At 39.8% G+C, this 20196-nt stretch overlaps 1 protein-coding gene across 1 annotated transcript in view; it reads left to right on the top strand.

Moving 5' to 3' along the window:
• The window catches only part of FHIT (fragile histidine triad diadenosine triphosphatase), a gene marked incomplete at its 3' end in the record, with an annotated part of 448706 nt that extends 442649 nt beyond the window's left edge, over window positions 1-6057 (top strand). The window contains exons 5-6 of the mRNA XM_085300015.1: window positions 5027-5172; window positions 6028-6057. Of these exons, the coding sequence (XP_085156141.1) occupies window positions 5027-5172; window positions 6028-6057 (176 nt within the window). The remainder of the gene's footprint in view (window positions 1-5026; window positions 5173-6027) is intronic.
• Window positions 6058-20196: the final 14139 nt, after the last annotated feature.

The following is a 20196-nucleotide window of genomic DNA, read 5'->3' on the forward strand; positions in this document are numbered from 1 at the left end:
CTGGGGCTGTACTTTGTTAAAAAAAACCCTGTGAAATACATGAAGCAATATAAAATCTCCATAGATGCTATGGTATAGGATCATCTCGTCTCCTCTCTTCTTCACTTCTTTTCCAGACTGTTCATGGAGTAGTCATTTTTTATGCATATCCCAACCTTAAAATTATTAGGCAAATTTTTCAGTCTTACTAAACTGCATTTTCATRTCAAAATTTTAGAAAGCTATAGTAGATATGTAAAATTTTTGCTGTGCCTGTGCAAATTTGTGGTGGGCACTTCATGCAGTTAATGAAAATCCTATTGATGGCATGTGTAGCCTGGATCAGACCTTAAATACAGAATTATAATAATCTGGCCTTCAAAGTTGAAATTCAGATAAAGCAAATAAAAATCACTACTGTGCCTTTGAATTTCAGCCTCTGGCTCTGTGTGTTAGTGAAAGGAAAATTGTGTTTGAAGTGGTCAGCATGCAGCTGCTGGCCATGTGGGCTGCATTTCTTGTAGAATTTGAGATGCACAGTCATACTGTAACCTTGGTATGATCAGCTGAAAGCAATTAAGGGGTTAACAAATGCTCAGTTTTCCRTGGTCGCCCGTCATCTGCAGCGTGAGTATAGCATCAGATAAGTAGATGTGCATGGGGAAATTGTACTTGCATTTGGCAAAACTGAACATAGATTTGCCAGTATCTAGGTGCCCTCTCCAGAGCCTGTGGCAGTTAAGTCCGGTGAACGCCAGTCTCAAGGCACTAGTTACCAGGGTCTAGGAAATTCATGGAAAGAATGAAAGAGCTTTAGAGAAATGTCTGCAACCTTGAGTTGTTCAAGGGCCAAGAGCAGGCACACACATTTTGGCATCCTGGCTCAGCTGTTGCRTTCAAACTCGTTAAGCCATGCAAAAAGGCAGAGGTTGTCAACTAGAATTAAGGAGGGGCACATAAGCTTTGGTAGATTAAACAACAACCTGTCCAAGGTCATGCAGGGACTGGGTAATAATGACCAACATATAAGGACAAGTGATCTTGCTAAAATCACAGGTCATTCTTAGTTTTTAATTTAGTTTGAGGTTAGTGGCTTGACAATACCAAGGTCTGATCTGCTTTTGCATCACTGCTACTTTAYGGTTATGTAGTTCCACTCATATAGCTGGAGTTAATAGCCTAGTATCTACTGGCAGTCTTTGAAGAATATTGACATTCCTAATTGTTTAATAAAACAGTAACGGTGCTTTAGCGTGTGCGAGGGTGTGCACATTGAGTTGTGGATTAGAAAAAAAGGTAAGGCTYCCTGAGAGACTCCTGCAAGATGCATACAGAGAGGAACATACAATCACAAATTATAATAAGGTATAAAGGTTTTTTACTTCTTAGAATGGAACAGTCAACTTATTTAATTGCATATATTTTAATGATGTGGACTGACTCAGAGAGTTTGAAGGAAATGCACCTGCTCTGCACATCAAAGCTCAAAAACACCACCAGCAGCAGTTTAGAATGAATGAAGAAATCATGAAATTACTAATTTTGGTGGTAAGTGAAAGGAAACACAAAAGAGTTCAAATGTTCCCTGGCAGAGCGCTGCCCTTAGGTGGTGGCTGCGCTGCGTGCTCGTGCGCCCGTCCGTCCTGCCGAGCCGCTCCGTAGGGCTGAGGGGGCCGTTGTCCAGGCATAGGCACCTACTGCCCTTTCAGGTGCCCCGAGATGACCGAGGCATCGCACCCGCCTGGCAGACACGGCACGGGGCGTACGGGAGCCTCCTGCCCTTCTGCGCGCCCGTGGGAGTCTCGGATGGCAGGAGATGCTTCTGTTTAGGGAGTTACTGCGCTTAGACCTACGTACTGCATCACGTTCRCGGGCATCGTTAACACACGGTCACCTGAAGCACAACAGTCATAGCAGTGTTCTCAGGGGATAATTGCAGCAAGTAATGGGCAGTTATCTAATTTTAAACTTGGGAGATATTTTGAGATGGATCGGGCATTAAAATCTGAACAGGATATAGTGTTAAAACTATCCAGCTCCAGTTTAAAGTTGCAGTGGGTGGTTGTTTTCCTAATGACCTCAAATCCATGATTTCATTCTAATATTTGCCTTTTTATATATTCATAGTTAAATATAACTTGAATATTGTCCTAATTACATTCTCATGTTAATTTAGCTCTGATTCAGAATTTCTATCATTATTCTTTGTAGAATTATTTTGAAATGATGGAAAGTTCAGTAAAGATGCTCCAGTGTGTGATTATGCCTTTGAATTATTTATCATGTTCGAAGACAGAAATATGGTTAAAATCTAGTTTGAGTTGTAAATGAGCCTTGGTAACATAACAAGGAAGTGACAGCTCTTTTCAGGGAGCGATGTGGTTTATGGGCGCGTYGTTTGGGATTGCAGAAGTGCGTGGGAGCCCTGCATAAACCAAGGGCCTCGCGGCAGAATGAGAAAAAATCCATTGTACCAACTGGCAAACGCTACCCAAACAGATAAGACAGATACAGTGTGGAAGAGGGGGGAGAGAGAGAGGTAGAGACAACTTACTCAAATGAAAAAGCAGCTTAGTGGCAGAATTAAGAAGAGAAAACAGATGTCCTGACTCGGGCACAAAGAGCCCTTGCGTCACCCGCTCTCCCCTGCTTTGCACTAGGGGAGCAAAAGCTATCGCAAGCACCGCTTAGCCCGTGTTTTTCACAGTGCGTCACCATGGCAAGTGGTGCAGCGCTAATGCAAGGTTGTAGAAACTTGGATTTATGCAAAAAATTCATGCTTGTGGCTGTGGCCCTGAGCCTGTTGGTGAGCAGCATGCGACTTGCAGAGAGGGAGAAACTGCTGGGGAAAGAGCTCTAGGTGAGGAAAGGAAACTTGCCCTAATGTAAGCAGCAGTTTTGCTAGAGGTAAGTGAGGGGAAATTCTTCATTTATAAACGGTTCGTTGACCCATGATAATAAAGCAGTGCTGCAGAAGAAGGATAATTATCTACTTAAGTATCAGGTGCCCTAAGGGTAAAAGCTTCTCTTCTCTCCTTTTGAAAAATGAACTCAGATTAAACAAATGTCCTTTTTCCTGTTTTACTGTTGACACGAATTTCTTTTTTATGAGTAAAATTAATTAGTTTTTCTATTCCTTTATCCCTAGCATGGAAATCAGGTCTGCCGAGCAAGTTTTGAGCTTTTCCCGTGGGCCCCCGATGCAGCCGACAGCCTCCTTTATGGAGGTGCTTTGCACACAAAGACATTGCAGGAGTTCTGTTAAGCCCAGTAGCTGCCGAGAGGCACAGCCTCTTACAACTGAAAACCCACAAAACTCATTTTCTCCCAGTCCAAGATCAGTTTATTTCCAACTACCTGTTTACTAAACAAATACTAATACGCAATTCTTCTTTCCGAAAATTTTTTAATGCTGTGAGCTACAACAAGGGAAAAAGAGAGCAGTGAAGGCATAGATAATGCTGCACTAAACAAATAAAGGCCAGAGTTTTTAAAGCAACTTAACACCAAAGCTGGAGCCAGACTTCTCCTGTTCTGTTGTAAGCAGAGAGAGCTGCTGGCTGTGAAGCTCTTTGGAACAATCTGCTCCCGGTTAAGCAGATATCCATTACAATATTGTCTGTCCTCCTCTGGACCTTGAAAAATGATCAAAAACTCACCTTTACGTCTTTACTTCCAGAAAATGTCTGCTTTTTTCCTCCAGTCAGAAATATAAGTGTGATTCCTATGATAAACTCCGGGAACATGAATGTATTCTTTCTTTGTTTATGGGAATAAATCATCTTTTGCACATATTAGGCTTTATTTCAAATATCTTACGGGGTTCTTGGAAATCAGGTTGGTGTAACCTTTGTGTAAATCTGTTAACTACAGAGCATTTCCTAGGTACATTTATAGTGTATAGATACTGTTTTTTGAATACCTGCAGGCTTCAAGATGTTGTAAAAATAAATACTACTGTAATACAATGGCATGGAGCTTAATTTTCTTCAAATAGTCCTTGAGCACTCATTTTAAGACTGAAAAAATAACAAGCTGTTAATTTTCATAGCCTTCAGTTCTGAAAGTTCAAGTGGTGTTAGAGGTGATATTTAAGGTCTTTATTCTGCAAACRTGATCCTGCAAGTCGGGGGAAAAAAATATCCCATCTGCAGGGAATTGAGATGAGAGTCAAGTCCCAAGCGCTTGCTTGTTGGATTTACACAACTGAGGYTTTACTAAGAATTCGGGACCTTATTAGCCGTGATACAAAATTGGCTTTCACTTGAGGAATCATAGCAATTATTTATGTCTGTGAACACAGTGGGCYGGGTGACGGTGAATAGTGTCCGTGTCCTTCCTTTGTTTACTTTATAGCTTCATTTCACTGACTCATGAAGCGCTGTTATCACAAGGCAGAATAGAATCGGAGTATATCTGTAGTGTAGGGAACACAGAGTTTAGAAGGGAAGAGTCTTCATTACCTAACTGTGTTGCTAAAGACRTGTGTTTATAACAGGTGAGCACTCCCAGCGAATGGTAATTATTGTAAGGTAGGAATAAATGACCTGGTATTACCAGCAAAGTGYTGGATATTTAAATTTAATTACCTAAAGTTAGAGGCATAGGATCAAGATTTTMAAAAATATGTACCAAGTATATGAAAAAGCATTGAAAACTTGCTGTCACAGATCACAYGCTTGAAACCACTTTAAAATCCTTTGGCCTTCTCTGATTTTCTGGGATCTAAGATCCTAGCACCTCTCTGTGTAGTTCAAAATGATGACTCTGTGAAAATTTAGAATATTCTCCTTAAGATGTCTCAGTAATAACATTATATGACCTCATTAGTCATTTGACCCATGACTAAGGGGTCTGAGGAAACTGGGAAGGGTTATGAACATTGTGTTCAGCTTCATGTTTTAGTTGTTCTTACTGTAATCCTCAGAGGAAGAAGAGTTCAGAGGCAGTTAAAAGGTGACCTGAAGGAGGCTACAGGTGGGGAGTGGGGCATTTAGTCTTCTGGCCACTCCAGTTTGCATTTATGCCTTAACAGTACCAACTTCAGATGTCCTTGTTTGCCCTCTGCGGCCAGTGGAGCGTTTCCGTGATTTGCATCCTGAGGAAGTGGCTGATTTATTTCAAACGGCGCAAAGGGTTGGCGATGTGGTGGAGAAGCACTTCTGTGGCACCTCACTCACCTTTTCCATTCAGGTTTGTCAATCAGTCAATGGTTTATTTTATCAAGCTTCCAACCTTCTTCCCATACCCAATGACAAAAGGACATTCACATTTTAAGGGGCAATAAATGCTTTACACAGTGCAAAGCAGTCTGCCAAATTTGCCATTGGAGGAAGTTAACAGGCGAAACAGCGAAAAAGTTTGGCTCATGAATAACTGCAAAACTTTGGGCTAAGCCTGGAAACATTCCCAAGTGCAGTGTTTATCTGTGAGTATTTCAGTACATACTACACCGCCGAGGAAATGTCTGCAGGGYTGACCTTCCAGAGAAGGCAACCACATCTTCACATTCAGCAGGTAACCTACTGGTTTCAAGGCAACGAGATAACTCCTCCTCACATCTATTCAAATGTAACCAGAGAGACATAACCATGTAAATATGTTACCCAGTCTGACCTTTCAGTCATTTGTACTTGCTGCCTTTATACCAAAAAAGAACYGTTTAAAACGGATCAGGAGACTAAGCCCATTTTATTGGAATAAGACTTTAAGTAAGCATGCTTTCATTAAAGCATCACTTACATCTCTGATTTTATATTCGCAAAGATCAGAAACCTATTGTGAGCTATTTAAAAACACGATCTGAAAGCATGAAAAATAACAACCATGATTTCTGTATTTTACTTCTAAGATACAGTTTCTCACTCTGCCGTGGCCTGATATGAAAAGACACCTAGTCCACAAGCTCTGTGTTGAGTGGTCCACAGGAGACTATGCTAAATTAACATACAATGAAATTGGATGTAAATTATTAATGAGTGATATTTTTGAATCGCCATGGGATCCTTGTTAGTTCCTCTAACTTGAGACTTCTCKTTCTGCCTACAGGATGGCCCTGAAGCTGGACAAACGGTGAAGGTGAGTGCTTATTATGAAGGACACAAATTAAGAGACAATTATAAGAACTAATAAAAGAGGAAAACTAGTCATCTGCAGAGCATTGCTGTATTGTTATTTTATCCTTGAGAACAGAAAAATCCCGAGTGTGCAGTCGCTGTAAATACTTTTTATTGAAATTGCACAGGATGATGTTTATGTCCCTTCTTTTCTAGACAAAAGTTTTCAATCACAAAAATATCTTTTCTCAGCTGCTGGCTGTATTTATGCAAGGAACGCCATAGGAAAGCGGCATCTGGTTAAGTTTTTTGTTTGTTTTAGGGAGAAAATACTGCCATTCCATTCATAATYTCTTTGTTTGCCTGTTTATTGCCTAATGAGTTGTAGCTAATTATAGCAACAGTTAAACAGAACAACATTATAAAAATACACCTTTTGTCTGTGCTTTCTCTCTATGTATTTGTGTCACATTCTTTTTACTAAAGTTCAAATGTAATGGAGACAGTGAAGCCTAAAACCAGATTTTAAGAGTACTTCTGAAAAAAAAGGAGGGAAGGATTTATGATTATACTCTCCACTTGAGTAATAACATAGATAACGTCCAAGATGGCTCTCCAGCCATGTTTCACTGCCTCGTAATGCAAATGCAAACGCCCGTGTAGTTAGATTATATGCCCGAACATTAGATAAAGGCTATTCTTTACATTTTGAATCAAAAGAAAGTCAAATACGGCTATGGGTTAGCACTTTGTAAAATCATATTATATGGCTCAGAGAAGCTGTTTGGGCTGATTAAGATTACTCTAACAACCAAGTGATGGCATATGAAAGCATTTTACTTCTTTCCAATTTGCTGTATTGACCTTACCTTTCCTACTCTTTCTTGTTGCTTGCTTGAATATTAAGCAGAGAGATGATAGGGAGAGAGAAGAAGAAATTAGAAAATTCCCAAGCCTTGGGAAGCTCAGGAGTGAGAAAGGAAGGTAACACAATTTACTGCAGTGCTGCAACAAAGCAGATTGCTCAGCTTTTGAGTTAACGTACATTGGCTGGACTTCAGTGGGAATGTCTGAGGATAAGTAAAGTCTTGCAGTTTAAATAATTTCTTAAGTAAGTTTTGTTATTAACCCCCCTCCCAAATTTCTTTTAATATTTCGAACAAATATTTTTTTCTTTATAAAGACAAGGTTTGTAGAAGTGTTTATATTAAGAAGCGAGGAAAATTGCTGTGTGAGTGAGCAAAACTAAATGTGAACAATCCACATCTTGTTCGATTGTGAACTATAACAAATGCTTATGTCACCTTAAAAAGGCAAGAAATTCTGTACAGTTTTRTACTCATACTGGAGACAAAAGGCATTAAATGTTAGTTTATCCAGTAAATTGCCAAATGGTAGACACCCTTAGTGGTTTCTTCACACACTTTTAATACGTAGTGACCCACTATTAAAGCTGTGAACCCCTGGACTCCATAATACAGAGTGGATATTCATGAATCAGAGGTTAGCAGTTTGCATTTTTCTGCTTTTCTGCATCATTGGGCAACACTGTAATTTATCATCATCACTCTGGGATGTTTATCATCCAAAAATGCTAACAATTATTTTCTTCAAAGAATTTAGAGCTTTGAAAACWTGCATTGGGGAAGAAATTACTGTGATCAAGATCTCCTTTAAAGTGTATAATAAGGAGGGTGCATAAATAGCTGGTTCCATTTAAATTGCTTTGAATCAGAAAGTTTTAAAATCCACCTATGCAATCTACAAATATTTTATGAACCTTAAATTCAGTGTCTCATGTGTTTCTGTAAGTGTTTTTTCCTCATGTATAACCATGCACAATCATCCAGTCTTCCTCTAAGGGACCTTTTAATTAAAATTTCTGGAACAGGCTAAATATTAGAAAAAACTTTCTAATAATAAGAATAGCTAAGCATCACAATAAATATCCAAGGGAGTTTGTCGAATCACGGTTTCAATAGAGTAGGCAAGCGTTTGTCAGGAGCTAATTAGGTGTAGCTCATCTTGCTTTGAGCAGGGGCACAGACCAGATGGCTTCCAGAGTCGCTTCCATTTCTATTTTGTATGATTCTGTATACCTATATAAATATAGACTTACATGTGCTACGTGAGGAATTACAGGAAGGCAGGAGAGTAGTGGCCATTAAACTGATTAGTGCAAAACTTGACTACAGAATCAAAAGAGCTACAAGCCTGACTGAAAACAAAAACTGTTTGAGAAATTTTATCTGCATGTGCTAAGGAAAGTCTATTTTCTACTCAACAAGGAAGAACTATAGCCCATATGTAAGAAAGATCTTGGACCTCAGCCTGGGTATGAGTCTCAGGTCTTTGTTAGCTGTGGAGATATCTAAAATTATATGTGCTGTGTATATACCAGATATAAAAGAGATTACTTTTTCAGTATGGTTTTTGATGGAAATCAATTATAAGCTATTGTAYACCAGGCTACATGTATTTTGTGCTGCTGTGAAACCTGCTGGTGTGTGCAGGTTTCTGTCAGCTGTAATATGGGGATACTTCAGTAGCGCCTTGTAGCACTGTGGGATTAAAATCTTCTTGTGTACCTAACAAGAGGCTGTTTATCCTCTTAACACATAGATCCATTATAGCTGCACTTCATTGCTTTTGAATACTGTCCTCCTTTGATCCAAGTTAGCAGAGGCTGAGGAACAGAGTTCTAGGGACACCCGTGGTGGTTCTTTCAAATCCTCCCATTCCTGGGGCCCATGTGTTTGCACCTGGGTCTTTGGAAGAAACCGTATTTATACCTGACCCTCAGCTCACCAAAAATACGGAACTGGAGGTGGATCTTCGCTCACACTTTAGCAACTAGAAAGAATATGTTTGTAAGAATTTTACACCAAGTTGTAGTCTCAGAGTATAAAGTAATACAGTATGTTACTTAAAATCCCTTTCATAGCTGCCCACAGTTTCTGTTCATTCCAGCCTGTTTACGAGAGGGACGGATGCCCCTCTCCAAAGGTGTTCGCAGACTTGCACGCTTTGTGTTGTATTGTGAGGTCCTTGCACCTGCTTACAGCAGAGACCCCAAGCATCTCCAAGCAGTGTGTCAGCAGCATAACCATCTTCCAGCACATTAAACACATTTTCAATATTTTTCTTCTCCCTTCTTGTGAAAGGGAAGAAATGGTTTGTGATCTTCTCTTAAAGAATATTTATCTCTTCAATTTTGAGCTTTGTTTTTCTTGGAGAACGTAAAGCCCGCGGTGTCCTTGTGCTAGGACTGGTGGGTGAGCTTCTCACTGGTTCTGTCTGAGATCAAATATCCAGGCAATTTCATGGATTAGGAAAATCATCAAGATGCAGGACTCTTAATGCTACGTCAAGTGAGTGACATTTCAAGATGTTCCCCAGTATATTTGATAGTCTTCTTTCCAACATCAAGTCAGCAAATGCTCTTGCTGCCTTGGTGGATGTATAGCATACTGTCGAATAAACTCTCAGCTTTACCTTTTATGTGAGATTCAATCACAAGGAACTCCATGCACTCTGTACACCATAAAGACTAAACAAATCAAGCTGGCAGGAGCATGATACAACTAATTTATCTGCAGAGACAAGATAATATTGCACAGCAAGTGTCCATTGCACAAATGCATACAAACACATAGTCTATTTTGCAGCAGTATCAAAGTCTCAGCACCTGCGCTGTGGTTCATGAGTATCTGCCAGTTTGCCAGTTACAGGTTCACCTAAATAAATGGAGAAGTGAGGCTGATGGTGGCAGTGTGAGTATATGTGCAGAAACCTATCTGTCTTGTGTGTCACACATTCCACTAATTATTTTACACTGAGAAGATTGCCTCACTATTATTTTTTTGATGTGCATGTTTTTCTTTCYCAGATGGTTTTTTAATGCTTTGTTAAATCAATCCACCTGGCTTGCATTCTTCAGAAATCTTAACCTGAACTGAGAAGTCCAGGGTTTATTTAAGCTCACAGCAGACTTCTCTTTCATACTGTTTGTCTGTCTGTCCCTGTTGAGCTGGAATGCTGGACTTCAGGCTTGAATCTTTAAATTTAATCAGATCACATTGCAGACTGATTGCATCAGAAGGATTAAACTTACTAACGGCAATATTTTTGATGCCTCAGCCTGCTTTCCCTGCAGTCTGGCAGATGTAAATCCTTGTTTAATAGAGTATTAGAGGCCACTTTCTGCTATTAACAACAACAAAAAAGGGTGACATCAGAGAGAAAAACAAAAATTTTTCTCGTCTCTAAACAAATTTAAAATTTCACGTAGAAAAAAACATGGGAAGAAGCAACAGGTTTTTGAAAAACATCTTTCTACTGAAACCTGTGAACAAAAGGTCTTGTTTGCTTCACTCTGGAGAAGTATGATTCCCTTGAAGGCTTGTGAGATGTCCAAAAATGATTTGATGAAGTACAGTAGTCTATTTGAATTGCTTTAAGAAACACAGGAATAGTATTTAGTTGGAGAATACATAATATAGCTAATTGTTACTACAAATTCGGTAGTCTCAAGATTGCTGTGCCTGTTTTCTGCTCATAATTTTCTTTCTATTTTGGTACTATACTTGGACTGGGATGCTTGGGGTGGGGGAGAGGGAGGGATATTAGTGATGTATGTGTGCAAAGCTAGGACTGTACTGGGCCTTGCRGAGGTGGGGGCAGCAGTGGAGCAGCCGGAGAGTCTGTGTTATTGCACACATCACTGGAAGCCCTTACGGCCCTCTCTAAATCTGCCTCATGTTGATCTAATTCTCCTTTTAGTCTTTTAGCAAGACCTATATTTTCTACAGTGCCTCCAAAAGAGTRTCTTAGGAATGATGGCCAACCTCTAAAAACAAAAACAGAAACCCATAAACAMAGATTAAAACTTAAGTGATTCAATTAAAGAATGATTTCTGAACTGTGTTACAGTCCCAGTTTCTTATGCCCTTCCTCAGGTCCTTGCTCTTATTCCTTATGTATAACAATTGGATTCTGACTGAAATGTAAGCTTTTCAGGAAGAACAAAATACTAGGTTTTGTTTGCAGTGCTTATAGCCCAAAGAGGCTCCAAACGGGTCTTTAGCCCCTCTGTTAATAAATATAATAATATGCAAGACATAGAGTGAAAACAGTAACTCTCTTAAGGCTCCTGCAATTTGTACAGATTGCTTCCCGTAATTAAAACATGGTAGTGGGGGAGAACAGCAAGAGGCTTCTTTGGCCAATACGTACTCATGTAAAGTTTGAGCTTTTTCTGAAGGCTGAAAGAGATGATGGAAAAAAATTGGGAAAGTGAACAAAACCRAGTAATTGATGGACATGACACCATCCTGACTGAGAATACCAAAGGCCTCAAGGCCATTTCCATAAATGGAAATGATCACCTGGATAATGAAGTCTGATCTGGAAATACCAGGTTGCAAACTTCCCTGAAGGGATGGGGACAGAGGTTTCTAAGAGAGTCTCTTTAGCAGTGAATTATGATGCTTCTGAATGTGAATGATTTTGAACTTCCAKTAGTGAGTGTCATGACATGCTCTACACCCTGACTTGTAAAGTAGTATCATGCTCTGTCCCTAGACAGAGCCAGCATAGTCTGTATGGACTTGACTGTAAGGAAAAAAGATAGAATTAAAAATGAGCAACTGAAAATGARGAAAGTAAAAGGGAAATTTCAAAGRCATGTACTGAAGTATGCTAATGAGAAGGATTTACCATGCTATTAATCCTGCTCTCCTTGCCTGCCATATGGACTTCTTAGGTGAATGTTCTCCTTAAGCAGTTTAATTCCAAAAACACCCCCAGAGTTAGGGATGTTTTGGCAACATCAAAACTTTTTCTTCATGGAAACAAAACAYCCCTGGCAAATCCTTTCTGTTTTACTGAATTGTAAGATGTAGAGGGGTGTTGAGAAATTCCTGAATTGCTCTTAGATGCTGCTCTTCATTTGCCCCACCATGACTGAGATTGGGATCAAAGATGTTAAGTTTTAATTAGGAAGTATTTTTCACTTCTTTGTTCCCATGTTAAAGCAATATGTTTTGCATTTAAACGATTCTCTGTCCCTGAGTATGTGCAATCAATCAAATGCCACTCTTGAGCGCAAGTCCTACAAATACCCTATTGTACTGTAAACTCAAAACCTCTATAAATCCCAGACAATGTATGAGGTCTAAAATCATTAATATCAGAGTCAAGGCTGGCTGATTAATATTTGTGTGGTTAGTGTATGAAGTTCTTTCCAGGCTCCATCTCATTCATAATACTTTCGCTCATTGTCAAGCTCATATCTTATAAACCTCTTCATTTTACAGGGAGTACTTACTTTCTTTTTTCTGTTTGGTTACAAAACATTGCTTTCAAGTGAAATGTAACTCTCCAAGAAATGTGCAAAACCTTATCTGTGAAACCCTTCCCATTTAATTCAGATGTGTAATTTGATGCTGTTCTGTATTTTACATTGGGTGAAAATTATTTATTAAACAAGTGTTGCAAAGCTCGATTCCAGTTTAATAGGTTTTTTGAATAACTCTTTCTATAAATTAATGTAGTGCTTTCTAACGGAACGCTGTACGCTGGCGTTCTGACCTCATGGGCTTCTGCAGTTTCATCTTGGCATTCCTACATACTGGGTACTACTTTTCTTTCTCCTAAGAAGAGCCCCAAGAAAATTATTCCTATGCAGATGATGGATGAAGAGGGATGTCATGAGCAAAACAGACTGCTTCCCCTCCTGCAAGCGTGCCTTCTGTAAGCACCAACTCACCCATATTTAAGCTGYTGCGTGGTTGAGTTTGTTGGATGTTCTTGCCCAAAGGCGTTTTCAGTTTACTGATCTGTTAAACTTTGGCGTCTCAGCTGTCAGGCTGGATGCGGTGACCTCCCAGAGTCTCTCAGGGAAGGAGAGAATCACTGTGCTTTTGATCTTTTTATTTGGCATGTTAATGACCCAATTTCAGCCAGATAAAGGGAACCCATTTACCARCCTCCTGGCAGCCTTATCAATGCAGTAATAAAGCAAATGTAAAGATGGCTCAATATTTTTCCCCTTAAAGTTACATCACGTTCCAAAAAAGAAAGAGCAGTCTGCTTAAAGCTGTCCCTGAGCTCCCCAGAGAGCCTGCATAGCTTGAAGGAGTTTGCTGCTTAAAAATGAGAAGTAAATAAGGAAAGAGATTATGTAATGTTCTTGCATGTGGTAGCAGGGGATTGAAGGTCTTTCCTAGCCCTGTGTTCCTAAGCAAATGTTATCATGTGAAGGATTAGGTGGCTACACTGTCCTGTAACTTTTTGAAATTTTAAGCACATCTGAGATGCAAGTACATCTGACCTAATCCATGCTTATTAGKCTGTTCTGGCAGCACCACATTAGCCTATGTAGGATTTTTGTTTACAGAAAGCACAGCCTCTCTTGGAAGTGATTTACAAATGGAAAACCGAGGTTAAAATAATAGAATAAAACTTGCTCAGTCAGGTCCAGCCTCRGTGACAGGTTGAGGAGTACATAGTATTTTTACTTTTTAAATAAAATAACGTTAAGTGTTCTGAACGTTGTGGTGATTTCTGTATCGTGCTCCTTGCAAGGCAGGCAGGACAAGTCGAAAGCTTCCTGCACAACAAGGCAAGAGACCTCTCAAGCCTCCTTTCCTCCATCGCTCCCGAAAGCTGCTCTCTGCAGGACTGCTCGTAGACAGAGTTACTGTTCGCTGTAAAGCTGAACTGGAGTTTGAACCATTTTCAACTATGCCTTTCTAACCCGTTCACTGGAGGCTTTTATCAAATGGCTGCTCCTCATTTGGCTGGCGGTAGGAACAGCACACACTGGCTGTTGATGGAAATATTGCTCGAACAGCGATTTCTGAGGTTGAACATGAACGGTGCACTGCTTGTGTTGTGGTCGTATTTTGCATTTTCTCTGCAGATGCTTGTAGTGATGGGAAGAAAAACATGCAGCTTGTGCAGTGCTGCTCACGTGGGGATTCCACAAGGCAGCGTCTCACCTAGTTGTGTTTCTCAGATGTCTGTGATTGCACATTGCTTGGTGCAGGGTGTCAAGTGCATCCTCACTACAGCAGTCCCAACGAGAAGGGACAGCATGCCTAAGCGGGAACCACAGGCCTGAGAAATTAGCTTGTTTTTCCTCTTGGATGAAACTCATTAAGGTTATGTCTACATGGACAGATGCAAACAGGCAAATATTTTCTTTTCACTGGGTTTGTTAGCATGAGCTCAGATGGCGCCCCTACTTCCAGACCAGAACTGATGTATGCAGTCAGAACAAACTCATTTCTGTCTGTACCCATTTGCAAAGACCAGTGCCAAATGCAGTGTCTCCATGCACATACATCTCTTCTAAATAAATGCTGCCCACCAGCATTTCAGAGCGAGGCAGTGCAGCCAGGGGCAAGGAAACCTATGCCCTGATGTAAAGCTGGGAGGTTGGAAGGGCGTCCTGTGCTTGCTAGACTGCTCAGGCCTTTCGAAGGAGAAAAATTGGTTCTCCTTTGGTAATCTTCTAGCTTATTACCTCTGAATAATCAAACCATTTTCTTTCCTCTTCCACTTATACTTTTTTCCAGTTACCTTATCCATTGCTACCCTGAAAATCTTCATTCCGTGGTGGCTGCCTGGCATTGCTGATCCATACGCTCTCTGAGAGAGGCTGGAAGAAAATAAACTAGGCAGACAGAAAGTGCTCATGTGAATGAGTGTCTCGATCTTGTTGTTAAAAAATATTTAAATCTGAAACGCTGAATTTCTCTGCCTGATTTCATGAGCATTAAATTCCTCTGCTTGATTTCAGATACAGTTTTTAGTATTTGATGTAAGATAATACCCAGACGTAGCCTTTGTTTTAAAAGGTCGGTGAATGAGCTTTGTTAGTTCTCCATTGAGAAGGTATTCAAGAGAAAAACACTGCGGTGTTTTCTCACCGTGCTGTACAGCATGGCTCAGCTCTTYCGGACAGGAGTTTTCATTAGGGGATGGTCTGTCTGCCCAGGGTAAGCAGAGAACCAGTTCACACCATATTTAGTAGAAGGCTTTCTCTGCAAGCAAGTTATCTCTGAGCTGAACCCAGGCCGTTCTTTCATTTATTCTTTCATTTATGACCTTTTGATGAGGCCATCCTGAGCCGGATTTAGAATTTTGCTATGTTACAATATGAATCTGTAACCTGCATTTGATTCTCTTTGGTCTCAGGCAAATAGAATAGTCTTTGTGTCTGGGGCCAGATTCTTCCCTGGTAAAGCAYGTTTAGTTCACTTGTGAAAATACATAGACTAAATCAATGGAGATTTTGCGTACAAAAATTTTGGCTCTATTTGTAATAAGCATCTATTTGGCTTCATACAGTTTGTAATTTGTTCCTGCTATTATTATTTATATGTGTAAATCTAGTAATTACATATGCAAAGTAGCATTTGAACAAAATAACCTGGGAAGCACAGTTCGATGTATGTTGGTTTTATGTTTTTTTTTAAATATCCTCCTTTTCATCCAAATAATTTGACTGATATGGTAAGTATCAGGGAAAAGAAGAAAGGAAAAATCCCAGAATTTATTAGGTTCTAATAAACTCCCCCCAGTGCACAAACATTTAATATCTTTCATTAACATTAATGAGAATTATGCCTGCATCCTGTGGAGAATAGGCCCTGTTGTTTTATTTCTTTTCCTTGTTTTCAATATTAAATCTTATCCTGCAGTCATTTCTATAAGGCATACATGTATTCCTGCTGCTCAGTTATTTGCTCTACGTAATGTATACAGTTTGAGCACCTTCTTTTGCATAGTGAGGATGGAAAGTGCATAAATAAAGAAAAGATCTATTTAATAGAATTTGTGGACTTGTGTAAAAAGAAGATATGCAAATTAATGAATTAATGGATTGCTATTGATTACCAGTAAGGCCTAATTAAATAATAATTTTTCCCCCAAACAATTACTTGTTTCATGTTATTAAATGATCAAATCCATAAGTAGTTTTGAAGCTTAGACTCTCAGGCTGAAATGAGGTGCTCAGGAGAGCAAAGTTGTGTTTTAGAGCACAGGAAGCCTAGTTACAGGGATTTATGATTTAATTTTCTATGTGATCTAATTTAGTGCAACTATTGAGTTTCTAAAAAAATGAACTTTGATTAGATTTTGTTGGCAAAAATAAATACAAAATATAAGGTAGTTTATTCATTGTCTAAAGCATGTTAAGACGAGCGAATCATGAGCATTTCTGTACCTGAGTTGGCCTTTTTTCCCATTTCCTGCTGTTTTAGCTGTTCTGCGGTAGTCAGTCATTCTCTAGGCCTGAATCCAGGTGTAGCGCATGACAAAGATGCAAAATCTGGAGGAAACAAAACTCATTTCTGTGGGAAATTTAATTCATTTCATATAAATAACTGAGCTTCATCATTCTTCACTTCTGAGGTAGACATCAATATTTTGTAGACGGCGTTAAGAATAAAGTATGTGAAAGTCCTAGAAGAAAGGTGCGCTGGAGAGGAAAGCAATCAAATAAAGCTCTTGAATTTGATCTTTTTTCACTTGGTTGGGAATTTTAAAAGCAGATAGTGGGAACAGGAAATGAGTCTTTCAGCTAATTCCATTCTGCATGAAAAATGCCAAGTGCCCAAACAGTGCTGTGCTAAGCGAGAAACCCCTGGGCGTATTTTGCTGGCACAGGGCTGTGGCACGCAGCGGTGCCCTGAGGGCATTGGGRGCTCGGGGAGGCGCCTGCCTGCTTGGCTCCATCGTTAACAGCGGATTGCAAGAAAAGAGCAATGACTTCTAGTTCATTAACGGCTCGGGCTGTTTTGCTTGCATTTGCTGGGCTTGCGGCAACGGACTGAAGCTGGCAGACAGATTGCTTGTTCCGTCGTTGAAAGCCTTGAGCCTGCCTGCGTGCGCGCGCACCTCCGCATGGACCCAGGCGTGCTTTGCGTTGCGGGTGAGCCCTGGAACGTGCCATCACCAAGCTACCTCACTGCACCTAGGCAGCTCTTGGGTTTAGTAGAGCAGATTGCCTTGGGCAGAGCACTATTTTAGGGCGACGCTACCTGGTAGAGCGTTCTTGTGTGATGCCCTCAAGACCTATGCTTGCAGTTATGGATCTCAGCCTTTGCTTGACTGAAGCCAAGCCATTGCTTTTGCAGTGCAGAACCAGCCGAGTTCTTCATCCCTGCACTGGGAGAACGGTTTGCTGCTGGGTGCTGCCCGCAGGTGACACRAAGTGATGGCAGTGACTGATAGGAATGTTCAAGCAATGACCCTTTAGAGAGATGTGGCTCAGCTCAAAACTCTTTGATCTCGGCWCAGAGATTCAGCGCTTTGGAAGCTTTGAACCAGTCACATGGGAGAKGAGTGAAGGCTGTGCTCAACATCTTTTCTTGCGAGCTGGAAGAGGTCCCACAGCTTGTTCCTTGCACAGAATATGTGCACTCATTTTTAAAGCATCTTTTCCAATTCTYTCAATTTTATGATGATTAATGTGTTGAATTGCCTTACTAATCATTGCCAGTGTTTGTTGAACACCTGAGCACGTAAGCAAAAAAAGTTGTTCTGTTACTGCCTACTTGGTTGACTCTATAATCAGCAGCAGACTGCAAGATAGCTGCAGTGACATCTAGTTTGTTAACGGCTAGGGCTATATTTTGCTTGCGTTGGGTTGAGTTGACCTCAGCAGGTCCAGGCTGGCAAAYGAATGTCAGCTCTGTTTAGCAGAACGTCGTCTGGTCCCTTCAGTTTAACACCCCAATTGGGGGCGTGTGTGTTATGCAGGAGTAAAAAACTTGCAGTAACTGTTGCGTGGTATGTGCAAACAAATTTYAGTCGGCAGGCAAAGGCAGCTTGTAAACCCTATTGGGAAATGATAAATTGCTGTTAAATATTATAATTATCCCGTGACATTCAGGACTGAAACTTTACTAAATTTTGCTGAAAACTTAAGAAATAATGGAGAGAGGTAACATGGTTTAATAAATTAGCCACAGAGTAAGTGAAAAAATGAGAACGCAACAGAAAATTAATATTTATCTTTTACCAGTGTRTAACAGGCTTTGTTAAAAAATGTCTGAAAGCAAAGAAGAGTTTGTTAGACAAATTATAATTTTAATTGCAGACGTAATTGATTATACTCAGCATGCTCATTAGGTTAAGGGAGAATACGAGTCGACTTTCAAGGTCATTACAGTAATAGATATTGTAGGCGTGTAATTTGTGATAAGCTAGTTCGTGAACATCTAATTGCTCATTCATGGCAGTATGTCTGGCACTTTTACTCCCCAAACACCTCTTTGTCCAATTTATTTAACACCCCTTAATATTCCAGGGTCAAATTTACTATGGGAGGCATCAAGCAGAGAATTTTCAACCTCCAAATTATTACACCACTTCACCCTTTTTGTGCCTCAAAGACAGAGCCTGCATTACTAAAAATTAGTGGTCTGGCACTAAGCAGGGTACATCACAAATAGAAATACTCACCCACAGAGACAAGCTAGAATTTCTCATTGAAAACAGCTGTTCGCTGCCCTCCCTAATGGCAGTCATGGGTTGGAATAGGATGCCAGAGATGTTCTTTTTTCAAAATATGCACCAATTAATCAGAACTTTGTTTTTATATCGTTCCTAGGAAGAACACAAGATAACAGTGTTTTGTTAACTCTTTCATTATAATTTCTTTTCAAGGCGTTGGCAGAGAGTCTTTAGTATTAGCCTTCTCTCTGGCTGAAAATCAATGAGTGTCAGGTATCAGTTCTTGTCAACGCAGACAAATTAAAAACATGCTTATCATCTATATCAGCTGCAAGCCACAATTGTACCTCACTTTGATATAATGTCTTGTATTCATAGGTCTCAAACACAGAAGGAGTCACTGTTCCCATTACTGAAACGCAGGTATTGAAACGACCTGTGCAGGGTAATGCAACAGCCTGAGGCTGGGACGGGGGACAGCAGCCAGGTGTCCTGAGTTGCAGGCTGCCTCGTTTTCTGCCACCTCTCTACAGTCATTCTGTCTTAACACAGTATCAAACTGTTCTGATTTATTAATCGGTCCCATCACATTATGTAGAACTGCGGAGCGGTGGCTGAGGTAAGACAACCAAAGTCATTCCCACTAGGTTCAAAAGTTGGATTCAGTGTGCAGTGCAGGGGGAGGATGTAGCTTTTCATTTAAATATCTTTGACTAAATTCCAAGAATCGTGGGGTTTGGTTTGAGGGTTTTTTTTAATAAGTAAATAATATGGCTTGCAGAGTAACATAAACTGCTGTTTATAATAATCTTTATTATTTGCAAAATTTTCAAGATACCACTTTTTCACCTGACATATCATAGTCCATAGTTATCCATTGCTCATTGCTGAGAGTTGGACTAGGTATAGCTATACATATTTAATTACATACCTAATTAATTCTAGTATAATTTAGTAGTGATTCTTTGTTAAAATTTTTGGAAGATTCAAAGGTTTGAAGTCCGTCTATTGAAAAAGGTTTGATTTAGAAGTCTCTTTTTCTGTATGCTGGCTCTGTTCCAGTCTTAGGCTTTGGAACTACAGTTTTTCTCTTTAAAGAATTCTGTAATGATACATATTTTTCAAACCTCTCCTTGCTGGTGTAGAAGTTACTATGTTGACTGACTGACTATATGATTGATTGGTATTACCAAAAAAGGTCCCCATGCTTACCAGTATATATCAATCCACATAACCACCTTGTAGATTGACCTGCTGGAAAAAAACTGTTATGCAAAAACACTGCCATCTGTTGTGTAGTTATTCTTCAGTAATAGAACATAAACTGGAGATATGTCAAAGTAATTTAGTAAGTCAACAAATATAAAGTGAAACTTGGTAAATATAGTGTATTGTACTGGGTTTTATTAATCATTGTCATCTGCGAATATATAGCAGGTATGCCACTCTTTTCAAAGTCTAGCTTGTTTTGTTTTATCCATTGGGTGCTTCTTTCAGAGCTAGTTATGAGGAGCTTGATGTCAATTATAATAACTAATGTAATCTAAAATGAGTTTTTTTAAAAAATTGGGGTTGATCCAAAGCCTACTAGAACCTCTGGGAAGATCCCAGTGACTTCAATTAAGTCCCAAATACCTTCATTTAATCAGTTGAGAGCATGCATCCACATTTACGTTGATAGTAATGTTAC

Source organism: Rhea americana, unplaced genomic scaffold (assembly GCF_003343005.1).
Source record: "Rhea americana isolate MKP2758 unplaced genomic scaffold, rheAme1 scaffold_16, whole genome shotgun sequence".
Lineage (NCBI taxonomy): Eukaryota > Metazoa > Chordata > Aves > Rheiformes > Rheidae > Rhea > Rhea americana.